The sequence below is a fragment of the Haliaeetus albicilla genome, chromosome 15 (assembly GCF_947461875.1).
Source record: "Haliaeetus albicilla chromosome 15, bHalAlb1.1, whole genome shotgun sequence".
NCBI classification, from domain to species: Eukaryota; Metazoa; Chordata; class Aves; order Accipitriformes; family Accipitridae; genus Haliaeetus; species Haliaeetus albicilla.
The window spans coordinates 26,780,035-26,806,861 of record NC_091497.1 but is presented as its reverse complement, the minus strand read 5'-3'; the positions used below and the strand labels follow the sequence as shown (position 1 = coordinate 26,806,861).

The 26,827-nt window shown below is 35.8% G+C and overlaps 1 protein-coding gene across 5 annotated transcripts in view; it reads right to left on the bottom strand.

Moving 5' to 3' along the window:
- The window catches only part of DIAPH3 (diaphanous related formin 3), a 238,535-nt gene that overhangs the window by 121,483 nt on the left and 90,225 nt on the right, over positions 1–26,827 (bottom strand). For 4 of the 5 annotated variants that reach the window (XM_069802607.1, XM_069802608.1, XM_069802603.1 and 1 more), the window contains 4 exons: positions 14,962–14,994; positions 12,120–12,215; positions 11,076–11,170; positions 7,362–7,463 (listed from right to left, as the gene is read on the bottom strand). In XM_069802607.1, the coding sequence (XP_069658708.1) occupies positions 7,362–7,463; positions 11,076–11,170; positions 12,120–12,215; positions 14,962–14,994 (326 nt within the window). The remainder of the gene's footprint in view (positions 1–7,361; positions 7,464–11,075; positions 11,171–12,119; positions 12,216–14,961; positions 14,995–26,827) is intronic. The other variant, XM_069802604.1, reaches the window with a different exon arrangement.

Here is a 26,827-nt window from a genome sequence, read left to right as displayed (position 1 = left end):
TATTTAGTACAAAATATCTTCTTAAACTGGGAAAAATCGCCATTTGGTTAATACTTTTTAGTTTTCTTTAAAAAAATTCTAACCTATTGGGTGACATTCTAACATTTATTTCTAGTTTATTATTTCTGTGATTCCAAGTCTTCTTCCAATAGAATACTCAAAAAACTTATAAGATACGTGATGTGAGTTTAGTTATCACATTTTTACAATACTCAAAATCTTACCAGGGGTTTCCGATTCACTCGACTGTGAGGACCAAAAAAAAAAAGAAGAATCAAAAAGGACTGCAACAATTCTTCAGTGTTTTGTCATCTTGTTTGTGTGGTAGAAAGATATTTAATCACTATACTTCAATAACACAATTTCTTCTTTGCCCAATAAATTTTGGTAAAATAGTTCAGTGTCTCAGCACTTTCATCATCTCTTATGCAAAAGACTCAAGGAAATAAGCTATATTGTATACCTTAGGTATAATGAAATCTTCTAGGGCTGAATAAGACTATATATCTGAACAAAAGCCTTTGGAGAAAGATGTCTGAAAAGCAAAACATCTTTGTTGACGTGAACACATTGGGTCTTGTTTCAGATGAAAGCCAAATATACACCTGTACTCAGCAGCAGGGCTTGAATGGTGGTATGGCAATAATTCATCAATGAAAATCCATTAAACAGATTACTACATTTAAAGTATCAGTAATGATTAATAAATCTAACTAGTAACTATTATATCAACTTAACTGAAAATGAATGAGATCAACATTATTAAATAGTCTACTCGGTAAACATTGTTTATTTGATACGATGACAGCGACTACACCCAAAATTAGAAAAAAATATTCTGTAAACCAATACTTTTTTCTCAGTAGGAAAGAACTATCTGCAAAACAAATCAACATTGCTAAATGTTTTAAGTCCTAAAGCCACATCATACTTATACTGCCCATTGGAGAAAGCACCAAGAAAAACAATTTAAAAAACACCAAAACCCCCAACCTTCTGTCAACAATAACCTACCAAGACGATCATCTAGCCAAAACCCCATTCATCAGATGGGTCTCTCATTGCAAGTGTGCTGTCATATGACTACTCATTTCTAAAAACAAAGATAATCTTCATCATTAACAAGCTTTATAGAATATATCACCCAATATCAGTCATAATCAATGAAACCTCCAGGAATATAATCTGAAGGTTAAATTACTTTAGGAGGAAGTTTATTGCACTAAGTACAGAACAAGAACTATACTAAACCAAAATGAAATTGAATATTAAAATTTCAGCAAGCACAAGCATACTTCATCAAGAATCTAAGCAATAAAATACAGCATTCAAAACAACATCGAATTAAGTTAATACTATGAAGCTAAGTTAAAGTGCTTAATAAGTGGAACAGATTTAATATAGTTTTCATAAAATAATTCATGGGTGTGTGCAAGCCAAAAAAAAACCCCCAAAAGCCACACTCCACAGTTATAGGTGATAATATCTATGTTCTGAGACATCAGCCTGAAGTAAGTGAAAGAACGAACGTACAGGAAAATAAAGTAGTTTATCTAAAGAAAACCTAAAGTCTGGAAGAGAAGATAAGGGTAATAAAGGATTTATTTTACACTTACTGCTGAATGAACAGAAAACAAAGTGCAAAGTAACTTAAAAAAGAGGACAATTGCAGAAACCACAAAAGCAACCCATAAAGTCACTACAAAAATCACAAGCCACACTCATGAAGGGAACCTGAACTGTTGAGAGTCATGCCCTCAACGTCTTTAAGCCAACAACAAAAGTTCATTAACTTCAGTTGAAGTAAAACATACAATACTGTAACAGTCACAGCATGCCAGTATTTCAGTAAGTGTCTAGCTGTTTCTTTCAGAGTACCAAATCTCGACTTTGAATTCAAAGCCAGAAGGATAAAAGAAGGTTTCCATTACAAATTTTTTTATTATCACACAAGTAGTAATTATCAGTTTATTCACTACTTGGGCTCTTCCTTGGAAGTCAAATAGTTTAGTCTTTCCCTTAATCACAACTTGAGAGCAAATTAACAGGGGATCTCCAAATTCTCTGAAATACCATAACTACAAGACACTACTTGCCTAAAATATACACCTGAATGTCTTGTATTGTGTGTCTAAGCTTGATTCTCTTCATTTGAAAATACCAAAAAATGAGGCATGAACCAGCAATTTTAAGCAAAAAAAACAAAACCAGCTATACTGAGAAGATTCATATTTGTGTCAACAGCAGTTCTTAAAGAAATGAGTAGAAGTTCTCAGCCCACTCCCCAGTCAGAATAAAACAAAAGATACAAGAGACCCTGATGGAGACTGAAGATGCATAAGATTCCATATTCAAAGAGTAAAAAAAAGTGACTTAATCAAAACTTCTCTCCTCCAAGAGAAATGAAAAATGTTTCATGTTAAAAACTGATTGTAGCTTGTTCTCTGAAGTCAGCTCTACTAGATGCATAGAAGGTGTGACACTAGAAAAATTGTGCCTAATGATGGGGTTTGATTTTGTTCATGCTTTTTTTAATGCTTTGCATGGAAAACTAGGGAAAGCACACACTTGCACTGTTCAGTGGGAATCTGGTTGTTCCTTCAGAAAAGAAACTCCACCAACTTTTGAGATATAAGAACTCTTATTATTTAATGCAACATTTTTCTGAGTTATCACATTGATAAATTAATCTTAAAAAATTGAGGCAAATCAGTTGGGCCACATCCAGCAAAACATGACCTACAGTGCTCCTGGTCTAGCTCTTCTCATCAGACTGACAGTCCCATCTAACTGAATAGGTACGTCTGAAAGAAATAACTAACAGTTAAAAATGTCCACCAATAACGTTGCACCTTGTCAATCAACACAAGTCAATCACTGTCTTAAGCCAGATCATTTCATATTTATTTCTACTTAAATACCACTGGATTTCAAAAAACACAGCAAAAGGACAGTGGCATAAAATGAATTACTACTTAAGATTTAAGAAAAATGTGAATTAACTTGCAGGGGTGCTTTAAAATATACCCTCATTTTCAAAATAACACAGAGGTAGTACCAAAAGGGAAGTAATTAAAGCATTAAAGTGACTGAACTAAGTAACACAAATATGTGTAAGAGTGTGTTCAGAAATTTTATTCATCTTAACAATATATGCAGCAGAAGAGAGTTAGACCATAGAATACTATACTGATACCAGGAAGGTTCATTGGTTATTAAGCAGATGATACCTTTTTGTTTGCCAACTAAAGTACCTTTTTAGACAAAACTGATCAGGATAGCCAATTCTATAGTTGTACAATAGTGAGGATACTGTTAGCATTACAGAGACAGTAACATGGTATTAAAACCTCTGCCAATAAATGCTCCAATACTACAGGAGTCTTTCTGAAAGAATTAAAACTAGAGATTATTCTTTAAAATACAAAAAAATACTTGTTATGATGGTCTGATGACAGCAAAAGTTAAAAAATAAACACTTTTTTCCCCATAAAGCAAGTTTCTTTCCAGAAGACACCTTGTATTAAGTATTAGAGGGTTCCTGATCAATTGGAAAATGTCGACACACTATATTTCAAATTTATTACTGTTGTTATTATGTCCAACTGTAGTAAGTCCGACATTTTTGAAGAGCAAAAGACAGACTTGTCAGTTGGGTGAGGCTCAAAGATGAAATAAAAATAGCAAAGCAAGTTTTAACCTATGTGGAATTCATTTTTTAACGTCTTTTTTTGAATCAATGTTTATTCTTGATAATAAAGTAAAAAACATGTTTGCTACTTAACTTTGCATTTTACTAATTCGATTAGAATGCATAACCCTGTATGTAATTGTCCTATATAAGTACTTCCCCAACGAGACAGTTACATACATATTACTGTTGGAATGATTTGGCACGGTCAAACAGGTGTCGACCCCTCAAGTCCAATTCATGGTCAAATTTACTGGTGTAAATCCATCTTTACTGGCATTTTGCCATAATTTGTGAGACTCAAATGAAGCTGCTGAAGTTTAGACGTGCTTATCTCTGTCATCCTGGCAGACACAGTTTGAAACAAGGTTACCAGGGAGAAGCATCATGCTCAGTCTACTTTATTCAGCACAGGGCACTTCAATTTTCTCAGTAAGTCATACATATGAACCTCTCCTCTACATTAACAATCTATCCTTTCAGTTTTCTAATATTCAATTTTCTGGAAACCCATGAACTTTTAACATTATTGACCAGAAGCACAGCATTTTTAGAGCTCAATTCCAGAATAGACTCAATTAGTTCTTCTTTTAAAAAAATAAAAAAAGTTTGATGTTTACATAAAACTTAAACCCCAAAAATATTTACATAAAAAGGATCCAATTCTGACAAGTACAGAAAGACTTCTCATCTGTGCCACCAAACAGCACAAAAAAACCCCAAAACCACAAACAGAAAATGGAGCTCGACAAAGTCTTTGTAAAATATTCCACTACTAGCTTTCTCCTCTTTTCCTGCTTTGCTTATCACAATGTCATCTAGATGTCTGGGTCGACCAGATTTATATTAAAAGACTATGGCAGAGGTAAAAATGCAAGAGATTGTTTTGTTTTCTTTACCATACTCACTCTTCCTAACAAGGATTTTTTTCCCCTTCCTTTTGTCCTTTATCAACCCTTCTCCAAACATTTCAACTTCTAGATCAAATGAGCCAGGAACTTTATCAACAGCTTTTATTCATTACACAAGGAAATCTCATTCCTAGGGCACCACCCCTCTCATATACTACTGAGATATGGGCCTATGAAGAAACATATTCTTAGGAAATATATGTATTACAATATATTACTTAGATTTTGAACATGTGGGACTCCAGACTAAACCTAGCACATCTGACTTCTAATTTCATCAGCTGTTTTAATGGCATTTAAGATGAAGACTTATTTCTAGAACAAGGAAGAAATTTGGATAATCTAACATAGCTGTTTCACCCTACAGGATTTGAAGAAATTTGTGGAGCGAAGATGAAAGTGAGAGGAAGGATCTAACTCTTATATCAGATAAGAAGCCTCCCATACCATAGATCTGGCTATAAATTCCAAGAATGCCCAATGAGCATCTACTGTTTATCAGTTGCAGTATTAGTACATGTTCAAGAAAAGTGAAATAACATGCAAGTGAGAAAACAAAAACATTCAAAGCCTAGAACCATGGAAAATCTAAAGCGAATTTGAAAAATCAGAAGGTACAATTTAAGTCAATGTAAATTATTTTTAAAAATTATTAAAGTGATTCTTCAAGGGTTTAGTGGTTTTGCCTTTTTTTTTAAGAGACATTAATATATTGATGCATCTTAAATTTACATTGATTACCACAACTCAGTAAATAAATGTAGGAGCTCTCATTTATAAATTTAAGTACTTAAATCAAAAGTTCCACCTGAAGAACTGATTCAAACATAATGTTCATTATCACAGCCTCCTCCCAGTTCTTACCACCAAAAGGTTAAGATCTGTTGGTCATGGTAGATTTAACTGCTACCCTGTTTCTCTCTTTCTAAAGCTGTGTAATATAAAGTAGGTTGAAAACAAACCTAAAACTTACCATTGTGAAACCTACCTTTGTGAAACTACTGCTATTTTCTGAATTGAATAAGAAATTTTATAACAAAACAAGTGAAAAGGTAATAATTTCTCTGACTTCAGACCTTTTGTGTTCTTCGCAAGCTACAGAGGTGCTTGAAAGCATTAGCTTCACATCTCATAAAACAACAAAATATGTTTTGACTGGATTTTTTTTGTTGAGGGAGAGTACTTCTTTTAAAGGATCTCAGAGACCTCTTCAATGACCTTTTGAGATAAGTGGTGATAATTTAATCAAATAAAGTAAGGTTAAAATAATGATGAACTACAAATAGATCCCTTGAATGTCTGATAACACCTCAAAAAGAAATAAAAAGCAGAAGATTTCATTAGCTTTTGTAACTAAGAAATTTGGACCAAGAGAAATTGATAATCTGGCTTCAGTCAGAAAACTATATATGAAAATCTTGGAAAATAAATAAAAGTGTTAAAAACAGTGGTGGTTTTCTCTTTTTTTTCTTGCTCCCAGAGTGTAGTTAGAAGACTCCCAGGAACACAGAAACCAGCATTACATTAGATGTACAATGACTGTTACTCTTGTTAAAGATGGATCGAAAATGAACAGCTGCAACAGTTTTCAGCAAAAGCACCACTTCAGAACTAGTTTAGTTTTACAAGCACCTTACTCAGAGAAGACTGCCTATGTCACATCTGTAACTGGCACCAATTCAATGCAGTAGTGTTTCCTGACCAAACCAACGTTCTCCAGTTGATTCGGAATAGCAATCACTGCTCTTATATCCCACACAGGTACTCCAGCTGTTCCAATATTTAAGTACAGGTATTTGATATCCACACAGATAACTATCAACCGTAAGTGCCTACTGTTACAAAGACATGATACTCCTTTTCCTGAAGCCCATAGATACAACTGAAAGACTTATTCCCTCCCATGGAAGTCGTCCCAGATGATGCTAACAATGACCATCTTAGCTTGAAACACTAGGAGTGGACAAGAAAAATCAAAGACTTGCACAGATATATGCACCCAGGAGAAGAAATAGCCTTATTCTGTGTTTGTCTGCATGAAATAATTAACAATCATGAATTATAAGCTATATAGAAATTATATCCAAACTATATTTCCACAGAAAGCAACAACTGCCAGCACTGAACTAGCAGTATTTTCTTTTCTCTCTTCCAGTCTTCCTTTGTTAAGTCAGCCTGGGAGATATTATAAACATATCTTCCTGCTGGAAATGGAAAAAGTGACTACAAGTACTCTTGACAGAACATACTACAAAACTCAGGAGGAAGGAGGCAGAATAGGTTAAACATGATGATAACTACAGTATTTTCTTCTCATTTACATGGAGAATAGAAATAAAAACATCAGTGTAGAAAACTTCACTGAAAAAGTTAAGATTTATTAATGCAAACAAAAGTAAAGCCAAACTATTTTAGCTATAGAAATTAAAAAAAAGCTCTGTAGCTCCCAGTGAAACTTTGCCACAGAAAATACCACTGATTTTTGGTTTGGGGGGTTTTTTTTTGTAAACAAAATGACTTTTTTTAGAGACAGAGGATGCCAAATCATTCCAACAGTAATATTCCAAGAATCAGGCCTTCCACATGCATGGATATGTCCACCAAAAGTCCGATTAAAAGGCAGCACTTGTACTCTTCTCCCAGTCTGGAACCTCTTCACATTTAGGAAGGAGCAGCTGGTATTGTTTCTATAGTATTATATTAAAACTGTATTTTAGGAAAGGACACAAAAAAAAAAGTTATAACAAAACAGAACTCACCACAACTCCAAACTGCTCCGGCTCAGACAAATTATTATACTCGCTCTTGAACTTGGACAATGCATTCAATTGTTCTTGTTCAGGAAGATGTTTTATTAAATTCTATCAAGAAAAATAAAATAGGGTTAAAAATCTCAGATTCCGTGTTGCTTGTATTATTGTAGGCAAATGATATTACATATGCATCATTACTGTATACTCCAAAGACAACACTCCTGCCTGAAGACAGTAAAATGTAAATAAGCAACACACAAATTAATGTAACTGAGGGTGTAAAGAGCAAGTGATACAATACTGCTAGCTATCATCTTTTGCCAATTCTACAAACATTTTTGTAGTCTTTTTTTAAACACCATTTTTAAAGAAAGAATATGCTTGATAGGCACTATGCAAACAGAACACTAAGAAGCAAATAGAACATGAATTTCAAATGTAACATATCCAACTAAAAGATCGCAAGAATTATTAAAGCTGGACAAAAAGTATTTTGAAAACGGATAATTTATTTTCTAGTATTTCAAAACAAAAACTTAAACCCATTACACGCTACTTAGCCCAAAAACTTGCCAGAAATAGGAATTCAGAGGTGGGACTCAGCTTCAGCTGAATTCAGGAGTGTATATGGGGAGCTTGGACACTGACACAAGTGAGTATCTTGTGAACACAGGTAAGGGAATCTAAACATGTCACCTTCATCTGATTGTCTGAGGAATCCTCAGACTCCCTGGAGCTTCCTGAACACTTAGACACCAACATTTGTGTATAGACACTTATATTTAGGCACCTGAATCACACTCTAATTACCATCAGCTAGGTTGGCTAAAACCAGCTATCCTGAGGTTCTGGAAGTAGAGACCTTCTCAAACATTTAATTATGGTATAAAATTTGAGTCAGTAGCTCAGTTCTGTCCCTTCCCAAGACAACTACTATAACTACTAGGCTACAGTCAGGGTCCCCCTAACCTGCTGTCTTTCTCAGGTTATGACTCTTGTGTTCCTGGTTACACATTGGCTAAGCTTCCATCACAGTAAGAAAACCAGAAAGATTGTGTTCCTTCTTAAAACACTCCCAGGTCTACTGGTAACATCAGTCTTCTGATCTCAAATAAAGATTCAATCCTTCTAACACTGAATCGCGTCTAGCAAACACAGCTATCCCACTACTTACTACCATATTTCAAGAACGGGTCAGAAAGACTAACTCTAGCATTTTCACATTACTCAATGGAAAAGGCAGACATTCCGGTTAAGTCAAAATCTATTTTATTACTCAGCAAGTAAATAGCTTTGGTGATATACAATCAACAGAGAAGAATTTACTTAAGGTAGTAAACAGGATCGTCATCTGAAAGTCTTTAAAAAAAACCACTAATTTTAGCCACAAAAGATCCTATTTCTTCTTCTATATGAAATTCAGCCAGTTAGGCTATACAAATTATCTCTCTGGGGCCAGAGAGATAAAAAGTCATAGCTATGCTTTGCTTAACACAGTTCCCTAATGTAAGAAGAAAGAATTCAACTCTTTAACTACCCCAAAAATATCCCTAAACCGCTAGTCAACTAGTGGCTCTATGCTATCTTCAGAACCTGTATTAGCTAGTTCAAAGTTAGCTCCAGGTGTTTATTCAAGTTCCAATGGCACCCTTGGATCACAGTATAGACATTCCTCTTGTTAAATAGTGAAAATACTAGATTTGTAACTAAAGAACAGATGTACCCAACGTGTTGAAGTTTTTTAAAAGCAGCTTGTATATTTTGTTTAATACTACTTCTTTTAATTTTTTATAACTCAATCTCTTCACTTTTGTAACATTTGTTATTTTACAGTAGTTTAACATTTATCAAACCTTTTTTCTAATGGATAAAAAGACCTAGACAGTCCTTTATCACTGTTTTCGTTTAGTGTAAAATAGTTGCTATTTTAAGAACTGAAACCCTACTTTGATTCTAAGGAGTACAATAAGTAAGTAATTTGTTTTACAATATTATGTCATATCCAAAGTAAGGATCACATAGTTTATCAAGAAAGTAAAGTCAGCAAATAAGAAAATCTAGACTTAAGAACAAAGGTCTAAATAAACCAAAGGAAGAGTAAATGACAGTTAAAGAGTAGACTGCTTCAACAGTGTCCATGCTCAAATAAGGATTTTGGTATGAAAAAAGAGAACTATTAAAAACACATGAATGATGATGCTTAAAACAACAATGTAAACTTAAATTTTATGGAGCTTGATTTGGGCATCGTCAGACTGACTTTCAGCATGAAGAATTTATGGCAGTAGTCATATATATGCTTACCATTATTACATTTGGAAAATATTTTTGTAAAAAAGACTACATTTATTAATTATTGATGACTATGTACAGCACCAAAACAGTAAAATTGAGCAAAAATGAAAGGGTAGAGTGTAAAAATGTACATTTTAAATTAGAAATTCATAACCCGCTTATTTCTTGTCTTGATATACAACATCCATATAACCACCTCTAAATATACTACAATTCCTTAACCTTTACTGAGATTAAAACGTTATTGCTTGATGCTAAAATAATTTTCACATGTAGAAAAACTGACCACAAAGCTTTCAAAAAAGAGAAAGTCAAGCGTTCTATGAATGTTTTCAATATTGAGCATCAGAAAACAAACAAACAAACAAAAAAAACCCCACCAAACTGAAGGAGCAGCTGATATCAAAGCAGCTTTATGGTGTTCAGATAAAGCTTTTGAACTGCTAGAGATGAAACACATTTTGAATATCAAACAGAGAATAAGCAGGAGAAAATTTTGACTAAGTCACAAGAAACATTCCAATAATTAGTCAATTATTATTTCCAATTACAATATGACTTTCAGAGTTTTTACGTCTTTCAGGACTAGATTTAATTTCTAACTGGAGAAAATGACAGGCAGAGGGGAGAGAGAGGGAAAGGATACATTTTACTTCTTAAGCGTAACAAGAGTAGGATTAAGGACAAATTTCCAACTTCAGAAACTGTGACATTAGGATACACTGAACAATATTTAAAGCTAGACAAAAAAAAAATTATGAAGGCAAGAAATTTCTAGAAAGTAGAAGTACCATAATATCTAAGGTATCTTATAAAAATAAATAATTAACACTGTGCATAGAAGAACAGGAGGAACTTCCAGTTTCTTTTGTCTCCACACAGAACCATACTGATTTTGTGCTTTGAATAAAATAATACAGAAAGGGAAAACACTATTCAAATAAACTCTAGGGAAGAACAGTGGTCACTGTGGATGCCCTAAAGCAAGATCCCGGATTGTGTCGGCTCTAACAGGACAGGGGAAAACAAACAAACAAAAAACCCACCAAACAAAACACCCAAACCTTTTTCCATCTAGTTTTTGACCAAGACAACAGATTTGTGCAGATGAGACAGAGGCAGAAACAGATTAAAGGAAAAATTAGTAACTAGTGTAGAAACAGAATATCATATGCTGTTTGAATATATATCAAAGAAAAATCTCTAGGCGTGGACAATATGAATGCAGAAATCAATTCAGCTGCTTTCATAAAAAAAAAAAAAAAATAGCATTACCAATATAAAAACCCTATAGTTCACAGAGAGAAAGAAAAAAAAAAGATTCTTGCAGCAATTCATTAGGCAAAGAGACTTTTTAGCTACAGGTTTCTATTTAATGTGACGCTTACCCTGAAATACTGGGATTCAAAGTGTCATTTTCCTTACCTGAATCATGGACTCTGACAGATGTGTTTCGTCTACTTCCAGTATCATCATTTTGATTTCCTCATAAGGCACTCGGAAAGAGCCAAGGAAAATTGCTAAAACAAAGATTCAACACATAATGAAGAAAGCAAGACAACAACAATCATTTTTCTACTTACAAAACGCCAATTAAACAGGCCATAGCATCTACAGGTTAACAAAGACTGTGCAAAGTAATACAGATAACAGATAACAATTTTAAATGCATTTTTAATTACTGTTCTCCCACAATCCCAGCCTTCTGCATCCATTTGTTATGCACAACATCCAGAATCAAAGAAGACCTCCATAAGTAGCCAGTGACAAGTCTACTCTGTAGGATAATCATTACTGTTCTAGTACTTTGTTCTGGGGTGATGATTACACTGTTTTCTTCAACAGTCTTGTCAGAGCTTTCTCTTTAAAAAGCACCATGAGAAACCAAAACCATATAAACAGTTAAAAAAAAAAAAAGTCTCATAAGCACTGTTTATTTATTCACTGTAATCCAATAATTTCCTATTTTCTCTCTGCCGGCATTTAGGAACCTATTCTTTATAGCACTCCTCTCCGCCAAAACTTTATCATCTTTATTTGCATATTACTGCATAATGCTGAGTATTGCCTTCTCTCTACAAAGTACATAAGAGATGGCCAGACAGCCTGTAGACTTTACTGTCTTTTTTGTTGGGAGGGGAGTGGCGGGCGTAGGGAGGCAGGCAGTATTCCTTGATGAATATGTTGAAAATATGGAAAGATAATTAGATATATAGCTGTGTGCTTGTACTTCAATATATACAGAAGAGAATAATCTCACTCTTAAAGGATAACCTTTAAGTGTTTTCTGGGTCTCTTTAAATGCGTTTCAGTTGTATCGACTCACATGCTTGGGCTTAACACCAATATGCACATATTCTCACACGCTTTAAACAAAAAGTGGTTACCAAGCAGTCAGACAAGAGAGAAAGACATTTTTATGGAACATGTATACAACATTACTTTGCCATAAAAACAGAACCTACTTACACAGATTCTGCGCAATCTTTGGGTCCAAAACTTTTAATTCTTTGATTCGTTTCTTAATGGTTTTCTTTTCTTCAAAATCCTCCTCCTCTTTTTTTACTGCCAAAGTAAACACAAATACACTCACTATTAACTCTTAATGTTTAGAGAAAACGTTAATGAATTAAAAAAACGTATTTGTTATCAAGTGTAGTCAATTCACAAAGAAAAGAACATATAGAACACAGACAAAAAAATACAGAGGTTTTGCATTGATTGTGTGTATTCTCAAAATTTTTGCTCTTCAGTCAAATTTGTCAGCATGTTAGCCTTCTATAAAAAGATGATTTTTTTTTAATATATAGAAACTGAATAAAGATGCTAATGTTAATTGTCTGAATGGCCTGAGGTCATGAAAGTCATATTTAAAATACCATGCAACATACTTCAGTCAGCCTGGCCAGGTTAGCATTCTGAATTGGATTTTAACACAAACAAATCTTAAAGAAGATATGATAATATGTCTCAACATTGAGCAATAAAGAACCAATCCAAAATTTAAGTATTTTTGTGCCCGCATTTGTCTAAATATATGCGCCAAAATTATCAAAGATCACTGGCTCATTACAAAATTAACATTACCTTAGAATGTGAGTATATACCTATTTTCCTTATCTCCTCCAAAAAGATGTATTTTTAAACATATGATGTAATCATCTTATTATAAAACACCACAAAGACAAAGTGATTGTATAAACATACATTAACATTGCTGGAAATTTTGGTTTATTCTTTCTTTTCAGAAAATAATTCATACAAATAGGATCTCCCAAATGCTTTATGTAAGCTGAATTTATTTCTCATCATTCACACACTGTCATAAGAATTTCATTTAAAGTAACAGCATAGGGTTGATAATGTATTAGTAGGAACCATTGCAATTATTATGCAAACAAACAAAAAGACCAAAACCACACAAATCTTTTCGTAAATCCAATCTGGTTGTCCTTTTTTTATTTTCTTCCTTTCTTTTTTTTTTTATTCCTTTTTTCCCCCCCAGCACAAATCTTCACTGTCAAATGTTATTCACCCAATGTATTACTACTGTTTATCTAATTCTCTATACTATACTAATTCTCTATACTATTTCACAAATGAAAGTAGTTTCCAAGCTTTTACAGCATGATTGCTCCAAATTAAGTTATACATGCTTCAAATAGTTGAAAACATGTAATAAAAGTATATGATACTGACTCAGAAGGAGATGGATATAGACCAGAAGTCTTGTCAAGAAGACATAGGATTAACATTTCTAGCTCGCTGATGATTCTTGACAAAACTAGATATAACATGAATTATCAAGAGGCTTTCCCTAAATTTAAATTACTTCTGTAAATTTTAAGAGAGATCTTTGAGAGCTATATCATTCTTAAGAAAAAGTTTTTCTAACCAAAATAAATTTTGCCCAGGATTGGGACACAGACTAAATGACCTCTTGAGGTCCTTGAGCTTTGCTATCTAGGATACTACCAAAGAGGTAGGAACTTAAAGACCTCACATAAGGATTGAAGGAACTAGACTCTAGTCCCTTCCAATTTGGCGGAGACACAAATTTGAATCATCTCCTAAATCGCTTTTAATACTCTACACCTGCTAGGTAGCATGATGTTCCTCCTGAGGACATGCCACAGTGCAGAAAAGAACCTGGTATTCTGAAAAATGAAATTACTGAGCGAAGACATGAAGACCCATAACTCCTGGGAAGGAGGACTGGTATCCAGGGTCCCGGCAAATGGGTTACAAAGCCACAATCCTCCTCTTTTGTCTTTCCCCTCACCCTACCCACAACAATCAGTTGGCCTTGAATTTCTTTTAGCACAGGTTTAACAGAAAGGTTAGTATTTTCCTGTCCCAGGAAAAAGGACATGCTCTACTTACTATGCATGTGAAAGCAAAAGAAGTAGGTTTTAACCACCAATGTGAGAACTCAATATCCCATATTCAAAAGGAACAGAATGGCATTTGAGCCACTGGATAAAAAGGAGGTTACCACTAAAGCTTCACTTTTTTCTAGTTATGCTTTATGAAGAGCCCTTACTGAACCCAGAAGGGCATGTCAGAAGCTACAGATCTCAGGATCATGGAACTGTTTTCTCCTGCAGTGACACACCTTAACAGACCTCTCAAATTTCTTATCGGTTACATGCTGAAAACAGTCATTCTTAAAAGCATCATTTTGAGTTGCCTGTCTTATCAAGCTAGAATTGCAGATTCTACTAGAAGATCTGGACATCTCTGTAGCACAGGTTCCATGCCACCTTCACGCCTTACTCATCTGAATCATAATGAAAATACAGTACTGCTTTTTGGCTACCTTGGAACTTTGCAAATCACCATTTTACAGGAAACAAAATAATTTCCTTAGTAGTCGCAATAAAAAAGTGAAATTATCTGAATTTATTAATTTACTTAAACTTGCCCTGACAGCCTTGAACTGCATACTAATAGGGGCTCAAATAGGAAAAAATACAAATATGTTTGTCTTTTCCAGCACTAACAAGCAACATTTATGCATTGCAAGTCTTATAAGAGATAATACACAGATACACAAACATACAAAAAAATATCAGCAGTTATTTTAATTCCCAACTTTCAAATCAAGAAACAAGGCTGCAAATGAATTGGCTTATTCCCTCTGGAATTTTCACCCAGGAGGGGGTTACGCACAATCTTACAGCAATACTTAGGGCATCACAACCCTAAGGAAAAATGTATAAGCATAGAACATATTTACCTGAGGAACTCATGCAGGAGTTGTATGCAGAGCTATACAATTATGCAACAAACTAAACTACTGCAGACTTACATGATACTTCTTCCGGAGAATTCAGGTCACATCCTTATGTAGTTGGCAGCAGTAAGAAGCAGAGGATATGTATTACTTGTCTTCCCTATTGGAAATGTTGCACTTTCCAGTGAAAACTCTGATACCTCCTACTGCCACTAGAAATTTTTACCTCATTTGCTTATTAAGTTATAAGGGAGAAAAACAAACAAACAAACAAGAAACAAAACTATTATCTATTTCCAACAAAAAAAAGGGGGGAAAAGCCCACGGGGGGGGGGGGGGATGTAATAGATTTGAACAGATAAAGTAAATATCTGGACTAACAGGAAATCAAAGAAAATAAGCAATTCGCTTTTTATTTGGGGAGGGCACTGGAGCAGGGAGGAAAGTATACAGAACATAGAAAATGGGAAATATTTGCTTACACTGGAAAAAGAAAGCAGCCCAGTGAGAGTGGGCAGCCGCTGCAGAAAGGAGGTGACTCTTGAGAGAAATAAATGTAAGATGTTGTGCTAACGAGAGAATAATCAAACCAGGGGATCTCAAAATGCACAGACAGCTCTCATGGCTCCAGAAGTTGGACCATCATGTTAAACCATTAACTTTTTCAAAATCACATGTCTTATTTCAAGTATTATACAACTAAAAAGGAATGCCACATATCAAGAACCACACAACCTTTCAAGTTCTGTCTATATGCTATATCTATCACACTGGGGGGCATACACATGGCCCCAGCATCTGAACTGGATAATTTTTAGTCAGTAGTACCTCATCTAATGCTGCACCTGCTCTGCCCTCTCAGACTGGGAAACAAAGTGCTAGAGCACTTTGAAACACACAGAATTCATCTCCCACCCTTCACAGTTCCTCTTATCTCCACAATCCTACATCCTTATTAACATGACTCCAAAATTAACAGATGTGGTTGCCAGTGTACAGACAAATACCTCAAAGAAGTTTCACCTATTGGAAAGATTGCTTTTACTGTCTCCTTCAAACATGCATCCATATATACGTTCAACTGTAGTCAACTACCTCCATCTGTGGCAATGACCTGACTGAAATTAGAGTCCTGAAGGGAATGGCAACAGGACTGTTTTACAAATATAACATCACAGTTGGAAGCCTACAGGATAGCATTTCATAACAAAGTGGATTGAATCCTATGTAGCTACTCCGCAGATTTCTGAAACAATTACATACTTGGTAGGTGCCACTGAAATCATCTACATTCATGAATTGCTATCCACATTTCCATTTCTGCCACAGGTCTTGATATAATCTGCTACTCGCAATCTTTGTGTAAGAAAAATCATGTCTGTGCATTTGTATGCTAAAGGAAAAAAAAAGTCTTCTAAAATACATCATCCTATTGAATAAAAACAAAATACCCTTGAAATACAGGCTTCAAAAGGAACATGCAGATCTGAACATTTTTTTTAAAAGTCTGAATTCCTAGTTCAGATGAAACCTGAAAACTACTTTACACAGAAATCTACAGAACACTCAGCAGAGTTATTTTGTCACTAAGTAACAGAGTGTACAGAAAATTATACAAGACCTTGCACCTCTCCTACCCTCTTAGCTAAGACAACAGTCATCTTGCAGTCTGTCTTCACTGACAAATGAAAGAACAAGCCTGGGGTCACAGGCTCAAAGGATGTACCTATACCGAGTCTCATTATGAAAGCAGATGCCAACCTCATCTGTTTAAAAGTCTAACTCTTAGAAGTAAATGATAGCTTGTGCCCCATATAGTAGGATATTCAACTGAAAGACCTGCATTCTTTATCTCCAAAAAGTTATCTGCAATCAAAGGAATGGATCTTTAATAGAAGATGAGGTTGTAGCTAAATAACAAATGCTGCAGGAGTTCTTAGTTATTCAATGCAAGAAAGTGGAATAACTTGCTATAAATCACAGAACTACTGAGGATGGAAGGGACCTCTGGAAGTCATCTGGTCCAACATCCCTACTCAAGCAGGGCCACCTAGAGCCAGGTGCCCGGGACCGTGAATATTTCTAAGGAGTGAGACTCCATAGCCTCCCTGGGCAACCTGTGTCAGTGCTCAGTCACCCTCACAGTGAAAAAGCGTTTCCTGATGTTCAGAGGGAACCTCCCGTGTTTCAGTTTGTGCCCACGGCCTCTTGTCCTGTCACTGGGCACCACTGAAAAGAGCCTGACTCCATCCTCCTTGCACCCTTCCTTCAGGTATTTATATCAATTGCTAAGATCCCCCTGAGCCTTCTCTTCTCCGGTCTGAACAGTCTCAGCTCTCTCAGCCTTTCCTCGTAGGAGAGATGCTCCAGACCCTTCATCATCTTCGTGACCCTTTGTTGGACTTCACCCAGTATGTCCACGTCTCTCTTGTACTGAGGAGCCCAGAACTGGACACAGTACTCCAGGTGTGGCCTCACCAGTGTTAAAATCAAAGGCCTGACACGGAATACATGCCTTCTGGCTATCAGACCATAGCCTTTTGAAGTCTTGGATTGTTTTAACAGCTCCACAACTACTATCCCACAATATGACATGAGACAAAGCAAAGCAAAGTTTAGTCTCAAAAAAAGGACACCAACCAGCCTATTTCCCAGGCTGCCACACTACTACACAGGTGCCATCAGCTCCATTTACAGATTCCATACCGAGTTGCAGGGTTCACCAGCACAGTTATTTGTGACAATCTACTTCACACTAGCAAAAATATTATGAACTAGATCCAAATCATTCTGCAATATCATTGAAGACACCCATTTGCTTTATTTTGTAAAAACAAGGATAAAATGAGGATACTGGGCACAGCCCACAGCAGTAGGAAGAATGCCTGAATGCTGAGAGGCCAGGAAGCTGGGAAATGTTCTTCTTTCCAAACAGAGCAACCTAAGGTTGTATCAACACAAATGTTAGCCTCAGGGACTGTTCAGCACTCCTAATAATCTAATTCAGCCCTTTTATGGGGTAGAAACTATGTTTCAAATACTATGAAAAAGCTTTCATGCTCCATCTTATTTTACATCTACATATGTATAAAACTTGAAAAGTCAGTATGAAGTTACTAACTATGGTAGGTATATAAATAACGGTTCACAGTTTTACCTGCCAGCTTTGAAATTGAAAACACTTCCAGTACTTTACATCAAGCTGGATTGCGAACTCCTAGAAAGTATGGGTACTTGCTATTCTTCTTCACGTTCACTACAACAGTTATGTGGAAAACATAATACAAAGGTGCCGAGCTCCTGTTTATTCAGGCCTCTGTCCTTTTTGACAATTTCTATTCATCAGTAACTCATATCTTTGGAACGGTAGTTGCTGTAACAGTGAAATGTCTTAAGTTTTACCACTTGTTTTCTGAGCAGTTTGCAAGAGATTGTCACTTCTTACCTCCCTCAAACATGCGTTCAGTCACGCACACGTGCACTGTTGTTCCTATATTGACAGTGCTGCTGTTGAATTGGCACAAGTCATGCATACCTCATGATAACTCAGTCATGCTTCACGATAACTCATTCAGAATAGAAGATTTTATCACAACTAATTTCTCAAGGGTACATAAGAACTGGCATCATTGATAACAGCAAAGGTACAAATGTAATCAGGGATTTTATCTCTGACAGGCTATTGCAAGCTAATTCAGAAGAATATGCCTCTATAATCAGCTATTAAATACATCCAATGACTGACTTTATAGATACTTTCACACAAAGTTTCTCTATGAATCAGCCTATTTTTTAAATATTTTAATTTACCACAAAATATCTATTAAACTTGTATAATTATATAATCTGCATGAGAAACCAACTGAAGCATATATAATATGTATGACAGTTGGAGAGTAATTATAAATATAAGTGTAATATACTGATACGTTCTCTTATAGCTCTGTAAAAAATTAAAAAAAAAATTAGAACATCTTTTCAGATGGTTTTAGCACATAGCACCTTTTATATTACTTAATACAGTCTTTAATTTTCTGTATGCACATCACATTACATGCACAAAAATAAGTACTTCAGCTTAGAATTTTTACAGTTCCCAGCACATGCATCTTGCCCATTGAAATACTGTACAATCATGGCATGAATAGGTGGACCAAGGTAAAAAAAAAAAACAACGGGTAATTAAGATGGACACATAAGGTCCTTGTTTGCAAGAAGACATAACAGTAACAGGCACAGGCCAACTAATCACGTAACAGGAACTAGTACACTGGCAAGTGATTAACCACATGGACTTGTGTGTGTGCTTCCACCCTTCTCCTCCTTTATAACAATGAACAGACGAGTTTACAGTTAAAGAGTACGCTTTTGGGAAATTAGCCAAGTGGTTAAACTAAGTTACCAAGTTTTTTAAAGCAGAAATACCATCTTCGTTTTATTTTGAAAACCTAAGTGTCATCATACTGATTAAATAGTTTCTAAATAATGTTAGTTCATTCATAAATCAAAAACATGAAGCTCTCATGTTTGTTAAGGGCATCCAATAAAATTGTGAAGAAAAAAAAAAAAAATCAGCTCTGAAATCCTATTTCTTAAGAAGTAACTATCTAAAATACTCTCAGAAGTATGGCATATATAAATCAGAAGAATCTTTTTCTTAGTTACAATCTGAACACCTGCTTGGCTCCACACTAAAACTCAAAGTTTTAACGAAAACTGATTCAAATCCTGGAAGGATTTTAAACTTCACTAATTTTCCTGGGAAGGGAAAGGAAAAAGGGGGGGGTTTGACATGAGCTTTCTGCTACAATGAAGTTTGCTTAACAGGAAAAAGCAAAACACACTGGTGTTCCCAGCATTAAAGTTATTTAGAGTGTAGCTCCTGTAGACACATAGTTCTGCAGTTTTCAGGCCTCCCCATTTTAAGATATATTCCTATCATCAAGACTTAGCTGCTTGGGCCTTACGAGGCTGATCTGTCACTTGACAGAAGCTATCAAAAGCAGAATAACAGGACCCGAGTGCAGTTGCACCCCAGGTGAGCATAGTTGATTCAAGAAGCGCCGTAATGTTACTTATTACCCTGTGAAATGGAATGACAACTTTTCAGCTCCAATTTTTGGGGTCTGACATCTGAAAGGAGATAGAGAACCACACAAAAGTATTGGTCAAGGAGCCAGCATGGGTCAGATTGAGCGGGACAAGGCAACAGAATGAGCTAGATCCAGTTAAAATAAGAACAACTATGCCCTGTTGGATCAAAAGTCAACCTCTTCCTGGGATCAGTAAGATGCATAGGAAAAAGTACAAGAACAAATCAAGCATACACATCTTTGCAAGTCTCCATATATTTGCCTTTCAGAGGTTGCCCAACTCCAGAGCAAAAGCTTTTCATTTAATAATCCTCAACAGATTGTTCTTCCATGCATTTGTGTTAATTGTTTTACAGCTAGTAAATTTTAAACATTGATGATGTCCTTCAGCACAGTTTCCTTTCTTAATTATGCATTGTACAAAGAAAGACTTCCTTTTATTTGATAATCTTGATCAGTTTTGCTGTATATCTACTATACCTTCTATTAGTGAGAGGAAACAAAACCACACAAAGTATGCAGGATGTGGGCACAGCTTGAACTTGTAGTGATATATTTATTATTATTTTGTTCTTCTTTCCTAACAGTTCCTAAAATCCTATTCGCATTCAACCATTACTGAGACTGAGAAGATTTTGCCAGTGTATCAGTAATTTATTAAATTGTTAACTAATTCTACCCTTTCTTAATGATTATCTACAATATGTCCACCATGGGTATCAACTTTGCTAATCATAGATCCTCAAAGCCCAGAAACCATTTTAAAAACTGTCATCACATTTGTCACCTTTCTTCCTTTCCTCTGATGCTAGCATAGGCTCAAATAATAGTTTACACAGCACAGTTCATAGCTCAGCTGTTTCATCCTTCAGTTCCCTTAGAAGTCTGGGGTGAATACCAGCTGGTCTTAGCAATCTGTTACTGTCCACTTTATTGACCTATTCTAAAATTTCCTCTACTGACCATGCAAGTTGTGATTCATCCTCCAACGCAGTGCTCCCCCCAAAGACCAGTTTGGAGGCAACTTCACTATTGGACAAACAGAAATAATTCTAAGCTTCAGCAGCTGGAATTAGGAAAGAGGGGTGTTACTCAAACTTTTTTTTCCTTGGAACACAGATAAGAAGCAGTAAATCATACTTTTTAATTGCATTTTTATAAAGTCTTTATCCATGCTCAAAATACACTAGTATGAAAATTTTAACAGCTTAGCTATAACTCAACAAAGCAGTAAGAATTAGAACAGTATTTGAAACATACTGAAGTCCCTGGAATTTAAAGACGAGCATATACTCTTAAGTAAAATCTGAGTAAAAAAACCCCAACATACTAAGATGTAGCTTCTGCTGCTTATAGATTTTATGTACTATATATTAAATGTCATTAATATGCTGCAGTAATTGTACTTCCTTAACTATGTTCTGTTGTTGTTTACAAGTAAGACTATAAGTTAAACATCTTTTTAATCTTCTAATGAATAATTTATTACTTTGCTTGATATCAAAACTTTCAACTTCACTAAATAACTCCTAAAAGTTGGACAATGACTTGTTTCTAGACCAAAGTCCAAGGTAAAACCTAATTTTAGATCTTCTTACTGTGCAATTTTTCAAACTGTTAGTATTTATCATTTTTTATTTACAAGAAAAATTAAAAATATTTTTCCCATTTACATCTTAACTCACTATGCTGTCAAAATTGTTTGATCATAATCTTTACTTTCAATTTAATACATGTTTCCAGCCCTTGAGTTTCAAAGACTGGAAGTCTGTACCGAACATAAAGCAATTCAAGTTTTTTTGCCTTCAGTTTCAAGTTAGACTTTTAATTCCAAAAAACACACCTAACCAAGGTTGACTTGACGACTACAGTTCCCTTTACAGAGACCTAAGGACTTGCACATAAGAAAATAACTTTCAGTGTCTTACAGACTGAAGTATAAGGTTATACATTGTAGATTCTTAAAAACACAGAATCTGATAAAAAGTAGCGCAGGTTTTTCAAACACCCTTATTACCATCCATTTCTGTTAACACTCCAATAGAAAACAGGCTGTAACAAGTAATTTCATGAAAGGAAAGCAAGAGCACACTTACAGACTCATTGGATAAACTTACTTCCTAAGTTACTTGCAAATTCTTACTTTATTGCTGCCATCATTACTTTATCACTGCCTGATCAATAAGATCCTTGAGGTCATTTTCTCCAAACAGGATTTTGAAAACAGAGAATTTCCAGGGCACTTCCTATGGCCAGAAAACAATTCCCCATACAGAAAAAGATATACAGTGCAATATATTCAAAGCTCAAGTCCTTCCTCCTGAGTGCTGCAAACCCCTTCTCTAGTCTGCTTAAGTGTCTTGTTAGAGCAATTAACTCTTGCCATAGCCTCTTTTGCTTATTACCCTCAAAGTCAGTGTCAAGTTTTCCACTATAAAATTTCAAGTAATACAAGAATTCAAGTGCCTAAAGTCTACAATTTTACAAGTTTTCATCTGTGGGCCACACAAAACATAAGGGGGAGGGTGGGGGGAGACAAAGAAAAACCCCAAACCTCAACTTTATAGAATATAGACTATGGCAACTAAAGAGTTAGTTGAATTGTCCTACATTTCCTGTTTAAAGTTTGCCAACCCCCTCCTTAAATTTGCAATTCTTAAAAAAAATTTAAAAAAAAGTAAAAAAAAATCAACAACTATACTAGCCTGCAAAATCATCACTGCAAAAAATCTTAATTATTCACTAAATTGATTTAATTAGCAAGAAAAGTTGTAATTGTGCTTCACACATATACTGTGAAGTACAAAGGAAAGACAAGTCAGAATACTTTTCAAAATTGAAAAAAAAAATAATAGACCGGCTTCATATATAAATAATGAGAACATGCAATAACCAATGATTCCATTACTTTCAAATTACCTAATTGCCCTCAGAGGTTTAGCTAGAGTTTGTCTGATATATGTCTATTATTGCATATACTGCATGCTTACCAGTTAAACAGATTTAGATTAGAAGTAAGGAAGATATTCTTTACTGTGAAGGTGGTGAGACACTGGAACAGGTTGCCCAGAGAGGTGGTGGATGCCCCATCCCTGGAAACATTCAAGGTGAGGTTGGACGGGGCTCTGAGCAACCTGATCGAGTTGAAGATGTCCCTGCTCACTGCAGAGGGGTTGAACGAGATGACCTTTAAAGGTCCCTTCCAACCCAAACTGTCCTATGATTCTATTATTCCATAAAACACGGTATGTAGACATAGCAGAGCACTGCTGGTAATAGATGGGAGTCTATTCCTCCCCTCACACACTCAGCTTTTCTCTTGGCTGCATATTCCTACCATTTCTGAAAAAGCCAGCATAATAATTGGGCTGCTTAAAAAATTTCTTCAACTCACTAAAATGGCAGAAAAATTATCAAGCAAAAAACCAAAACAGTGGGTAGTTTTCTACCAAAGTAGCAAGTCTGATCAGCTTGTGGAGTAGTCTAAGGAGCACCAGAGTGAGGCAGACGATGTAACCAGGAGCAGGGCAGAAGACATCAGGCAGGCCTCTTCCCTTCAGCATCAGTGAACTGACGCATCTGCTCAGTTGCTCCCAGAGCACCATCCTGTGATCCCAGCGGAGCAGAAGCTGGCACTGCATCTGAAAGAGGCCGTTCCACCCTTTTTCCTGTCACTTTATACTGACCAGAGTACTTTCATCTGTACAGTGAATGCCAGAAGCTAGTTTTCAGTTGTGTCAGTTCCTTGTCCCAGTTCACTGCACAGCCATATAAACACTCGTGTCAAACAAGAACGAAAATTGGACCCTCCCATCTAGCAGCACCAGATTCACCTGTCACTGAAATAGGGCACAAAACAAATTCACAAAATTGGCTGCCGCATTAAATTATAAGCAAAAGTTACACATTTCCAATTAAACATTTGTTTTTACTTAAGGGTTGTTTCTCTCAGAACAGTACACTGTAACACCTTAATAAGATAAACATTTTTCATAATTGATTTGATCTTTGTTATCGTAAGATTTAAAGTTAACAAGTACCATCTATATGTACAGTTAAGTTAAAGACATACTTCTGACAGAAAAATTATTCCACTGAAATCTCATCTCCTTCCTTTAAACTATGGTTTTAATTTCACTTCGTAAATTCATGCAGTGTTGTATAGTCTTACCAGCACTCAGCTCTCAAAATCAGTGTTTCACTACATACCTCTCCAGATGAACAATATCTCAAGGTACTCACAAAAAAGACAATTTATACTAGTTATTATGTAAAAGTCATTTCATTGCAGAACACGTGTCACACTATACAGTATGCTTTTGTAAGTACTTTCGCTGAACATAGATTTTCAAAGGGTACTCTATGTGTTCTGATGTTATTTTTAATTCTTTTATTAACCTCTGATCTCAACTTAAAACAATTCAAGATCTTTCCAGCAGGGAAACAGTGGATCAGGCTTTCAATCTAATTCATCAAGTAACCGCACACACCAAAAAAAAAAAAAAAAAAAAAAAAAAAAAAAAAAAAGAAGGACATGTCAGCAAAAGAGACGGGGGAATGCAAGGGCAGGAATGAATGATCTGACATAAGAGGGACAAAAAACTTACTAAGCTACCATTGTCACCTCATAGCACTGTCAGTGCCTCACATACCAACACGGCAGGGGCAGTACTAACCTGACAAAGGACTGATCATTAATTTGTGGGAAGAAACAGCAGTACATGGGACTCCAAACTGAAAGGGCAGAGAGGAGAGAACAGCAAACTGGCATTACTAGGGAGGAGCTGCCGTATCTTGAATGAAACTGAATGAGGAAGCCACGGTCAGCAGCGGAGTCCCACGTTACACAGGCAGCGGGAGACCAAGGACGTCAGAGATAATAAATAGCACTTTCTCACACCAGTCCCTGAAGTACCTCAAAGCACCTTAAGCACCCTGAAGCATGCCTGGAGATCTGGATGGGTCACTTCTACCAACCTAAGACATCAGACACCAGTACATAACCAGGCAGCGCAGTATCTCCAGATCTCCAAGATGATGGCATTTGCTGAATGGCAACCTGAAAGTACGAGTGGACTTCCAGGTCAAATGCTTGGGTTTGAACCTTCAGGGCAAGACTGCTTACTCACTGTTACAGCCCCTGGAAGCTGGGAAACCTGGGAGGCAAACCAAGAAACAGCTGAATCACTGGGAATTTCCCATCCTGCAGTCCACAGCCCGGCCTCTTCCTCACACACTGCTGCTGCACCTGCTGCTCAAACTTTTACCTGATGTGGTGTATGGGGACAGGGGAGAGAAGATGAAGGAAAGCAAATCTACCTCTTACTTGTAAATTTTTGCAACAGTAATACTAACTATAGTGTCATCTAATAAATGTAAAATAGGAACTCTCATGGTCCAAAGACCAGGTCACTGCTATATGAAAGCACAACATATACATTTTTCATATTTTTGTTAGGTCTACCTTCAAAGCACTGAGCTCTTTTTCTTAAAGATGCATTCACAAGATAAGTGTGCCTGAACCTCTCTGATCTAGTTGATTGGAACCAATCTGTAGTTTATATTTATTCATGACTAGTTTATACCTATTTCTCTTGGTTTAAACAGTTCTCTTCCCTTCCTAATGCTCTTCGAAAAGAATAAGAAAACAGTGCTACAACATGAACTTTGCTTTTTCTTAATTAAAGATTTCAAATCCATTTAATCTCTTTACCTGATGATACCAGCAGCTTCTACGCATCTGTGATTTAATCTGTCTTGAGTCTGGGACAGTAGAACTGAAAGTCACATTACAAAGCGTGACTTGTAAACATATTAACAACAATGCTTCCCTACTGGAAACACTTCCGTGAAATCCAGGATTTGTTCTGCTCGTCTTCCCTTACCTTTTTTCTTCTTTTTTTTTTAAACAACCGATACATACATACACATACATACATGTACATCAACCCAAGTAAAAATCACAGATTCTAGCACTAACCTGCAGTTTCTGTCCACCCTGTTAAATTTCGGGCATACGCACCTCTTAGTTTAGGCTCCGATACCCTGACGACAAGGAAATGCAAGTTCTACGCTATGCTCTTATACAATATCAAATGTGTTTGAATGGACTGGCAAAGTGTTATTTTATTTCAGACAGCTTCTTTCTCAGATGATTTATTATCAGGTTTTTTGGTTTCTTGTGACACAGGTACACTTCAACTCACACTTTCCGTTCTCAACCACCACCAGTACTCTGCCACTTTGTAAGTAGTCCATCAGCTACTATGTATCTCCATAGTAAAGTATTACCAGATGGACATTTTAATGACTGCTACAAAACTTTAACATAAAGGTTACTAGTTGCTCTTCCTCTCTGGCTCTCTGTATTCCCGCCCCAACCCCCCCACTTGCTCCCAGCATCAGACACAGACACTGTGGGCTAAGTAGCATGCTGTTAAATACCAGTTAGGCAAATACTGTAGCATTTAGCAATGTGAACAAGGGAATTGATCACATTGAAATGTCTTTCTTATGTGACAAAAGTTCTGTTTAAATACGGACAGGCGAAGTTACAGATTAAATTTTGTACAAAAAAGTCCTATGGTTCTTACTCCGTAGATCATATATGTAGTATAAATATCTTGAGATATCTTGAAATGCACTTAACAAGTTCTTCCAGAATTGATGGACCTAACAGCAAACAGCAAAATTTGCCAATCATAATTAAGTACTTGGCTTTGTTCCCAAATTTAATTTAATTGTGTTTCTACTAAACATGCAGTTTCTTACCTGTGACATCCTAACCTCCTTCAACCTGAGAATGCCTCCAAACTCAGCCATCACAAAGTTCAGCCTTCTCTTACCAT